The sequence below is a fragment of the Dicentrarchus labrax genome, unplaced genomic scaffold, assembly GCF_905237075.1.
Source record: "Dicentrarchus labrax unplaced genomic scaffold, dlabrax2021, whole genome shotgun sequence".
Lineage (NCBI taxonomy): Eukaryota > Metazoa > Chordata > Actinopteri > Moronidae > Dicentrarchus > Dicentrarchus labrax.
This window is the reverse complement of record NW_026136724.1, coordinates 16,095,685-16,105,217: the sequence shown is the minus strand read 5'-3', so window position 1 is coordinate 16,105,217 and position 9,533 is coordinate 16,095,685. Positions and strand designations below refer to the sequence as shown.

The following is a 9,533-nucleotide window of genomic DNA, read 5'->3' as shown; positions in this document are numbered from 1 at the left end:
TATATAAGATCATTATTTTTAGTTACTATGGTCCTTGAGTGTGAGTGCTGTGTTTCAGTACGAGCCGAGAGGATAAAGCTGTGTGAGTCTGCCCCCAAGTGTTGTAACTACACTACAACAGGCTAAATCACTGTTTGTTCTGCAGTGTTCAGAAAAATCTTTTTAAAAGTTAGAAAGTAAAACAACAAGACGAAGTGATAGCACATTATTGTTTGTGGTTGTACCAGCTTATGCATCCTAAAACTCCCCATGTACTACTTGTGGTCGGATTTCCGTGAAGCACTTGAATGCATCATTTATTTTATTTTTAATTTCTTTAAAAAAAACTTTGAATATAAGTTTTGCTGTATAATTTTTAAACTGTTGCAAGAAAAGAGGCGTGTAAGTGTTGTTTATTAATAAAATAATAATAATTATAATAATACACTGGGACAACAATTGTTTTATTATTTACATCAACGCGCGTTCACGTGGGCTGGCTGCGCGTTCACTCGTCGCCTATCAGACTGCCACAACTTGCGTGAAGACCCTTAAGAGCACTTTGTGTTTAATACCCACTTTAAACACCTACACATATTGCATTGACAACTGAAAAGGTAAATGTTGTTTTTTTTAATTCAACCTAACTTCACTAACAGACCTCTTTTTATCTGCTTTTATTTTATTCATCTTTCAACTAACATTAAGGAAGTAGATCCAGTCAGACGCAGTCTAACTGTAAACCGTCAGCAACATATGTGCTAATGGGGCTATATTAATAATTAAATGACTCTGACATTTATAGACAGTCGTGGATATAACTTATAAAGTGATAAAACTATACAGTAAGATATAGAGCTGGTGTACCTGTGTGTGTAGCACTGTTACTACTACAGTTACTTACCTACAACTACCATTTATTACAGTAAAATATAGTCAAATTATAGTTCAACTTAAATAGTGACTATGTTTAACCTTGCATGTTATATAATAGATTAATACAGAGGATAGATTTTATTCCTACCTCAAGGAATACATGTTATTTTCAGTGTGTTAGAGAATATTTTAGGGTCTACATTACATTACTTTACCTAAATAATATGTTATGACCTGACCTTATGAGACTGTTTCTTAAAGTATTTTAGTTTCTTTTTACGACACGAAAGTTCTGAAGTGTGTTTCATTATGGGGAAATGAAGCTTCGTGTTCAAAATAACTTCCTTTTTGGGACTTCAGCAAATGGTGGTCAGAGCGTGTGGTTGTGCATGAGTTTATTTAGTCATCATAACAAATAGCCAATGAACAGACAGTATAACAGTTGTTAATCTGTGTTTTCAGTCTGGCTCGTGTGTGTGCTTTTTATTCCCCCAGATGTGGAAGTCAGTCGTGGGCCACAATGTGAGCATGAAGGTGGCTGCAGAGGGGGACGACTGGGAGACAGACCCTGACTTTGAGGTGTACTTCGTGGAGTGTGTGTGTGTGTGTGTGTGTGTCACTTGGGATGATGTGTGTGTGTTGGTGCAAACACTCCTTAGTCAACCCCTTTCTGACCATGTGTTTCAGAATGACATATCAGAGCAGGAGCAGAGGTGGGGGGCAAAGACCATCGAGGGCTCGGGGCGCAAAGAGCACATCAGGTAAAAGAGAGAAGCGTCTGGAAAAGAGCGTTTCTTTAGACGATGTAGAGAAAATGCAGGTCAGAGTGGGTGCTGTGAAGCAACAGGAAGAGGAAGTGAGAGCAGAGTGCAGAGCTGTCAGGGCTGCAAGTCTCTCCTAATATGGGTAATATATGATGATGACACTTTGACTAGATTTAAACCACTGTGCTTTCTCGCTGCTGACATGGTGAGACCATAAATTTAGGCAATGCCCAGTGTGAGAATGGGACTAGAGGTTGCTCACAGACTGAGGGACAACTTTCTAATACAATGCTTTACAATATCCCCTTTTCCTCCTCCTCCAGCAGGATACCATCTGTGAAAAAATCTGCAGAATACCTGTACCAAAATCGATTTATTATCAACTTATTAACTTTTATAACTCTTGACTTGATGCAACATTTACAACTTCCTTATGATCACACAGAAATCATAATCTCTTCTTCTCACAACCTTGCAACCAAAATAAATCTATGAATGGCTCATAACTTATCTAAAAGCAAGTAGATTCTATATTAATCATTAAAAAATCTATTTGTTTTAACATATAAACTCTTAACCGTTAAGAGTGTGATTTTATTTATAGATTTTTCTATTCTGAATGTGTTTATGTGTGTGTGATAAAGATGCATATGACTATTTTTGCAGGCCAAGAATAAGTGTGAACTTTGAGCACAGAGTATAACTGTTATTACTTACTGACTTGTTACTGTGATATTCACAACTTTAACTAGTGCTGAATCAGTTAATCAGTTAATAAAATGAGACTTTATTGATCCCTGTTAAAGGTTATATTAAATTATGAATGAATTAAATGAATGAAAATTAAACAAGAGATTTAAGAAGAGAGTTTGAATAATAAACATGAAAAATAAAGACACTATACATAATAATATATATTAAATAATATTGTGTTTTATGTGTAAATATATGTGTGTGAAATATACACACACTATAAAGTAATAATACAACACTATATACTATATTGTTTATACTACTTAGACATGGAAAAGAATACCATAATATAGCTTATAATATATAATATATAAATGATGACAGTAGTAGAAATGTTGTTCCTTTTTATATTACTAGTCCAGCTGTAATAATACAATTTGCTGCCTTTCTGTGTTTAATATCATTATACATTTTGTGGAGTATAGTTACATTTCAGACTGTTTATTGGGCAAATAAGAAACTTGGGGAATTTGTATCAACTTCGTCTGCCCTCTAATGTTGTTGTATCACTTTTATTATGGTTGTATGTCTTTATTTTCATTTAAATATCAGAATTGCCTCCTAAATTCTTTAATTTAAATTCAAGTTAATTTAAAGTTTGTCTCCAGTTCTTTTTTATGGTTTAAATGTCTGGAGAACACTTTGAAACTGCCTTTAGTTTGTTAGGTATTACTGATATATAGTCCTAATTTCTAATGACTAATATTATCATTATTATTATTATTATTATTGTGTGTACTGGTGTTTATCTCAGTGTGAGTATGTTTGACCCTGTATGACCTCATCAGTGTTGCAGAGCTCAGAAGCAAAGTCGCTGTGGAACACGAGCAGGTGAAGCAGAAGGAACACGTTCCCAAAGCGTCCTACGGATACGGAGGGAAGTTTGGAGTGGAGAAGGACCGAATGGACAAGGTAGACAAATTGTTAAGCTCCTGTTATCTGCTCCCAGTCCACCCGGCTGCAGATATAAATGGTTCACTGTAGGCTGAATCTGTTAATAAGTGTATCTCCATTGTCCAGGCGGCCTTGGGGCACGACTACGTGGCACAAGTCGAGCAGCACTCCTCCCAGAAAGATGCGGCGCAAGGGTTCGGTGGGAAATTTGGTGTTCAAAAAGACCGTGTTGACAAGGTGAGAAGACGAGTCTACCCATAATCCTCAAAGTGTCACAGATTTGATTATTATTATTACTTCACTTGGATGTTTGGCCTTTACTGAAGTGTAGAGTTTAACACTAGAAGACTGTTTTCACACGTGTGCTCACCTTTACCTTCATGTTTAAAACATCATTTTGAGTTAACACAGCTAGTTTGGGAGCCAATCATGGTCGAATATGCAACTTGTGCATATGTGGAAACTTGAAAATGCAAGATTTAAGACTTTGAGATTTTTAAATAAGGAAGAATTTATAGATTTTTTGACTAGTAATTAGATCTTTTTTGTAGAAAAACTATATCAGACTCATTATTATTCAAAGCAGAGGATTTTTAAATGTTCGTGACATTTTTGGGAGGGATCTTTAGTCTTATATGAACTTTAAATGCAATCTCTGTGTCTGTGCAGTCAGCCATGGGCTTCGAATACAAAGGAGAGGTGCAGCAACATACGTCTCAGAAAGGTGAGTCCTCCGTCCAGCTACAATGAGGCCTTCTCACTTACAGTGCAATATTTTCCTTGCTACCTACCAGAAGAGATCTCATCCATCATTTTCCTTGCAACGTTTTTTAGATTACTCGAAGGGATTTGGAGGAAAGTACGGTGTGGAGAAGGAGAAAGTTGACAAGGCGGCTTTGGGCTACGACTATAAAGGGCAGACAGAGAAGCACCAGTCACAAAAAGGTGAGTTTAAATAGTAGCAGCTGTCAGTTTTGACAGTAATTGCTTGACATTTGCTTTATTTTGCATTTGCATCTCATTTCCACCAGACTATGCTAAGGGATTTGGAGGAAAGTACGGGGTGGAGAAGGAGAAGGTGGACAAAGCTGCTTTGGGGTACGATTATAAAGGAGAAACAGAGAAGCACCAGTCACAGAAAGGTAAGTTTGAGTTGTAGCATTTGTCAGCTTTAACGTCTTTTACTCCTGACAACTGATTACTGTGCTCTTACGCATTTCACATTTAGATTACTCAAAGGGATTTGGAGGGAAGTTTGGTGTTGAGAAGGAGAAGGTGGATAAAGCTGCGTTGGGATACGATTATAAGGGCGAGACGGAGAAACATCAGTCACAGAAAGGTGAGGACACTCCCACGTGTTTATCTGAAAGTATCAGAGGACTTAAAGTACGTCAGACTGATCACATGTATTTCTGTTTAGATTATTCAGCAGGTTTCGGAGGTCGTTATGGAGTACAGGCAGACCGCATGGATAAGGTCAGTATCAGAGCTGCAACTATTCATTACTTTCATTGCTGATTGATCTGGATGGTTGTTTTTTTTAAACTTCTCTGATAAGTTTATTAGAGTTTAATCAACTAATCAGAGAAGTTTTTTGTAAAATGTAACATCCCCATTAAACATTTAATGGGTTTTTATATATATATATTTTATTTTATTATATATATATATATATAATCTTTTTGGCCTAAATATTGTAGACGATGTAGCTCGGCTAAAGTTGCGAATCACAGTAAGTTAAACCTTTAAAGAAAATGTACACTGTAACAGAGCTAAGTTACACGTTATTGGCATTAATATTGATTATTTTTCTTATTGTTATTCCTATTCTTGCCTCTTTTAGTAAGCTGTAAGCTGTCTCACATTAAGTAGCACTGGGTTGTACAAGCATTGGGTGTGTGAATAATATTGATTGTTGACATCAAGTACGAGGAATGTGGTTTATGTGGCTGCTCAGAGGTTCTTGTATCTGGTTTCAGTGTTTTGCTCTATTTAGGACCAGTTTATTGTAGGACTGGCCGTGCTTTCACAAATGGCTGAGATAAAGCACCATCGTGGTCTGTGCATGTCCCTGCTCAGGCAACCAGAGCCCATCCTTGTACCATTATTCTTTGCTCTATGTTGGGCAAGTGAAAGTGGACTGTGAGGGCCGTCACTGTGCGCAATAAAAGGACAAAAAAATAACATAAACAAGCAACAATCTCTACGTTTAAACCATTATCTATCACCTTTTCAAACAAATGTATCTTCCTCTCTGTTGATCTCTCTTAGAGCGCAGCTGGCTTCTCAGACATCGACTCTCCTGCCTCTGCTTATGAGAAGACAAAACCAGTAGAGGCCTGTAAGTTCCTGCCGTGTCATCTTTCCTGGCGAACATTTAAGGCCACCAATACTGAGGCGTTCCCATGTTCTATAGCGCTGATGCACTGTATTCATTTCTCTGTTCTATGCAGCAAGCGCAGGTGCAGGAAAACTGAAGGCACGGTTCGAAAACATGGCCAAGGCTTCAGATGAAGAGAACAGGAAGAAAGCGGAAGAAGAGAAGGCGAGGAGACAAGCCAGGGAGAGCAGAGAGCGAGAGCAAGCCAAACGCAGACAGGAGGTAACGCACACGCTGCACTGTAAACGTGTGAAAGGGGGTCAGAAATAACAAACGGTCAATACAGAGCAGAGCAATGATTTCGTGTTTCCTGTAGGAGGAGAGCAGCAGAGAGGAGCAGAGCAGCAGAGAGGAGCAGAGCAGGAGAGAGGAGCAGAGCAGCAGAGAGGAGGAAATTCCACCACCTGTTCCAGATGTGGATCCAGAGTACGACTTGCCACCGCCAGACATCCAGCAGCACATGCCAGATATAGAGGAAATACCTGAGCCAGAGCCAGAGCCAGAGCCAGAGCCAGTGGTAGGACTCTGATTTAAACAACAATACTAAATAGAATAATTTATTCATCATTTTAAAGGATGAGGCTGGTGATATTATGTATTTTTAAATTAAACTGATAGAAACAGCAATAACAAAACATATTGAGGAGCACACTAACCCACTCACATGCCCTGTACATCTTTCATATTCATGATTTCACATTTGTGAAACACAGAATGAGTAAAATAAAATAACTTTCCGACAGTTAATCCAGCCATACAGAAGTTAGATTATATTTCTAGCTACCATCTTTGTATCAAAAGTCAAAAAAATAAATTTCTGTGGGTTATTTTTTCCTCCAGATGGTTAGAAGAGTCTTAACTTAGATCCCTTGCTCCCTGACTCAAATGTAATGGTAATACATGAGAGACACAAACTGGGACTAGGTTTCAGATCTTCTTTGGTCATCTATGATTATGAAATCAAAGACATTGTGTGATGTTTCCAGGAGGAACCAGAGTACGACGAGCCCCCGGCTTTGCCTCCACGCTCGGACGACTTCGACGCGGATGCCCCCCCGCTGCCTGAAAGGTCGGCAGATGTGGAGGAAGAGGGGGACGACGGAGAATACGAGAATGCTGGACCACCTCTTCCTGCGCGGACAGGTTTGTGTCTGCCACCAGTTAAACGTCAAACCTTTCACATATGAAATACTCATTTCAGGGTTTTCTTTTACAGCTGAGGTAAACGACTACGAAGACCTGTCGTGTGGCCAGAAGGCGGTAGCAATTTATGACTATGAAGGAGGTGAACACTCTTTCAATTCTTCATTTTCTGACATTTAATAATCATCTCTCAGCATTTGTGAGGACAAATCCTTTCATCTGTTTTCAACAGAGGCTGATGACGAGATCTCCTTCAACCCGGACGACATCATCACCAACATAGAGATGATTGACGAGGGCTGGTGGAAGGGACAGTGTCGCGGACGCGTCGGTCTTTTCCCGGCTGCTTACGTTCAGCTGATGAATTGAGCGACGCGCTCAGGGAGTTTCAGCACAAGCTTAACTTTTGCACACTCAGGTTTATTTGGTCATTCAACAGGAGGAAATTAATTTTAGCACTGTATTTATAGAATACATCACAAAATGGTTTCTGATCAGCAGGTTTCTTTACTCTTACTGTGTAATATATCGCTTAGGGTCTGTGGCAATGAGCATCTGAGGATAGTATGACCACCAAACTCACATTATTGGCAAGGAGTTACATAATGTATCTGCAATTAACTGATTGGAGTCAATAAAATGTTCTTCACATTGCTTGTAAGCCAACTTTTATTTGTCCATATTACATCGGTATCTTACAGTAACATTAGGGCTATTATTGTTTATCATCTTTCACTGTAATTGTGTCTTATCACGATCGTATTTTGCTCTCAAAATGAATGATGTGAAACTAAACGTGGGTAAAAATCAACAGTTAATGATTTGTGTGAGGTGTTTTATTTACAACACAGTCCATTTTTTTAGGATTTGGCATACATCTTTTATATCATAGTATACACAGCAACTATTCTGATCAATTGAGAGATTCTGACAGTAGGAAGACAACATGAAACAAGAGGAGAACAATGAGGAATGACATACAACAAATGTCTGACTCCAACCTGAGACATTGCTGTCCATAGCTGGTGTCATTAATAATGATTTTAACGATATCACCCAGTCTTAAGTGGTGTAAGACAAAAGATTATAACATAATAAACATTTTTTTTTATCCAAGTATGAAAAAATTTAAACTGTAGCAGAGAATAAGACAATCACCTGACCTGCTATGATGTAATAAGACAAGTCTTACTGTCTTTAAACTTGTGTTTAAACTTGTCCCAACACTGAAATGAAGCTGCTGTTCCATAAGAACACAAATGTCCCTGCAGTGAATTACAATAACAAGCTCTGTGACACAACCGTGAATCTTGTAATCCACTGAACAGACTGAAATTCAACAGCAGAAAGTCCACAGCAATCGCGTATAAAAGAATACATGAAACGACGGCGTGTGTTTCTGCGTCAGAAGTCTTTAAGGCAAAAGCGACGGTCTTTCCTCCGGCTCACCAGGAGATACCCTTCTTCTTCTTGCCCTGGCCACTTTTCTTCGCGATCCGTTTGCCTTTCAGTTTCTTGGCCTGCCGTTGACTCATCCAGGCAGGGTACTGACCATTTTCATCCAACAGAGTTGTCTTGCTGCGCTTGCTGTCCAAGTCCATCTTCCCGTCTGTAACACAAACGACAGATTGAAAGAGTTATGAATAAGAAAGATGACAGTACACTCACACCGACCGTGTGGCGCTCTATCTCTCGCTCACCATCACCCTCTGCCCCCGCCATGTCCACATCTGTCTGCTTCTTGATCTTGTCAGCTGGCACCACAGTGGCGATCTCCTGCACGTCAGCCATGGCAGCTTCTCCTTTCTTATCCAGACTCAGAGCTTGTTTCAGACGGGCCAGCTCCTTGGGGGCATTCTTCTTCCTCTTCTCAGCCCTCATCTTCCTCTTCCATTTGCTCCGGAGGCTTTTTGCCATTTTAAGGTCGATCTGAAAAACAAAAACATGCCAATCAAAGCTTTCTCCTTTTCATCCTTCACATTATGTTTCATCTTCAGGACAGCTTTCTTTAAATTCTATTCCACGTCCCTCACTTTGTTTTTGATGATGGTAATCTTTAAAATTATAGTCCTGAAGGATCAGAAAACAACATTACTTTGTCTTATTTACGAGAATAACACACATTATTCAACATTTCTGTGACATACGGTGGCTGATAAGAACTGTGGTCATTTGGCAAGAAGATTAAAACTTTATATATATATACATGGTGACAAGTTAAAAACACTCTAATGTTTAAATTTAAAGGAAGAATAAGGGAAAATATAGCTCACAGGAGACTGATCAATCAATAATGACTGTATTAAAAGGGAGAAGAACATTTATCTGTCCACAACTCAGAATATAAAGTTACACGTTCTCACTATTTCGCGACAGTAACATTATATAACAAGATATCAGCGAGCTACGACTATTAATTTAATTGAAACCAGAATACGTAAACAGCTTTCTAGCCTGTTAGCTGTCCAGTTGCTATATTGGGGGAAAATGTCGCATTAAAACGCTTCAGAGCGGCTAATTCAACAAACTTGCACTAATACAGACTGTTCACATTATTCCACACGTAAAAACAAAGCGGGGACTTACAGAAAACTTTGTTTAAGCTGCTTGAAATTGTCTCCGCAGACAGACGGGGACACTCCGCTCCGTGCACACGTGTTTTTGCTCGAAGAAACAGCAACGTGATTGGCTGCTGGGGTCAAGCTGAAGACGGCAGCGTTTGATTGGCTGGCGACGTCAAAACA

The 9,533-nt window shown here is 39.0% G+C and overlaps 2 protein-coding genes across 3 annotated transcripts; one reads left to right on the top strand and one right to left on the bottom strand.

Moving 5' to 3' along the window:
- The first annotated feature begins 479 nt into the window (after positions 1-479).
- hcls1 (hematopoietic cell-specific Lyn substrate 1) lies at positions 480-7,443 on the top strand. Of its 2 annotated transcripts, XM_051392254.1 has the most exons (16): positions 481-596; positions 1,351-1,434; positions 1,543-1,616; positions 3,161-3,284; positions 3,393-3,503; positions 3,936-3,990; positions 4,101-4,211; positions 4,298-4,408; positions 4,495-4,605; positions 4,687-4,742; positions 5,538-5,607; positions 5,720-5,868; positions 5,963-6,163; positions 6,633-6,789; positions 6,863-6,931; positions 7,022-7,443. In XM_051392254.1, the coding sequence occupies exons 2-16, from the start codon at positions 1,351-1,353 to the stop codon at positions 7,156-7,158; spliced, it is 1,620 nt and encodes a 539-aa protein (XP_051248214.1). In that variant the 5' UTR covers positions 481-596; the 3' UTR covers positions 7,159-7,443. The 2 variants fall into 2 exon arrangements, with proteins under 2 accessions (XP_051248213.1, XP_051248214.1); XM_051392253.1 differs by having other exon boundaries at positions 480-596; positions 4,495-4,742.
- On the bottom strand, positions 7,441-9,481 carry llph (LLP homolog, long-term synaptic facilitation factor). The gene is made up of 3 exons (XM_051392284.1): positions 9,376-9,481; positions 8,490-8,718; positions 7,441-8,398 (listed from the first exon to the last, which is right to left on the bottom strand). The coding sequence occupies exons 2-3, from the start codon at positions 8,704-8,706 to the stop codon at positions 8,235-8,237; spliced, it is 381 nt and encodes a 126-aa protein (XP_051248244.1). The 5' UTR covers positions 8,707-8,718; positions 9,376-9,481; the 3' UTR covers positions 7,441-8,234.
- Between the last annotated feature and the right edge of the window lie 52 nt (positions 9,482-9,533).

What these genes read in the sequence shown, in the direction of transcription:
- hcls1 (XM_051392253.1), top strand. Translation starts at nt 1,351, where the DNA reads ATGTGGAAGTCAGTCGTGGGCCACAATGTGAGCATGAAGGTGGCTGCA. An exon ending in AAGCCAAACGCAGACAGGAG is followed by an intron (nt 5,869 to 5,962) that starts GTAACGCACACG and finishes TGTTTCCTGTAG; the next exon opens with GAGGAGAGCAGCAGAGAGGA. An exon ending in ACCTCTTCCTGCGCGGACAG is followed by an intron (nt 6,790 to 6,862) that starts GTTTGTGTCTGC and finishes TTTCTTTTACAG; the next exon opens with CTGAGGTAAACGACTACGAA.
- llph (XM_051392284.1), bottom strand. Translation starts at nt 8,706, where the DNA reads ATGGCAAAAAGCCTCCGGAGCAAATGGAAGAGGAAGATGAGGGCTGAG. An exon ending in GGCGGGGGCAGAGGGTGATG is followed by an intron (nt 8,399 to 8,489) that starts GTGAGCGAGAGA and finishes TTTGTGTTACAG; the next exon opens with ACGGGAAGATGGACTTGGAC.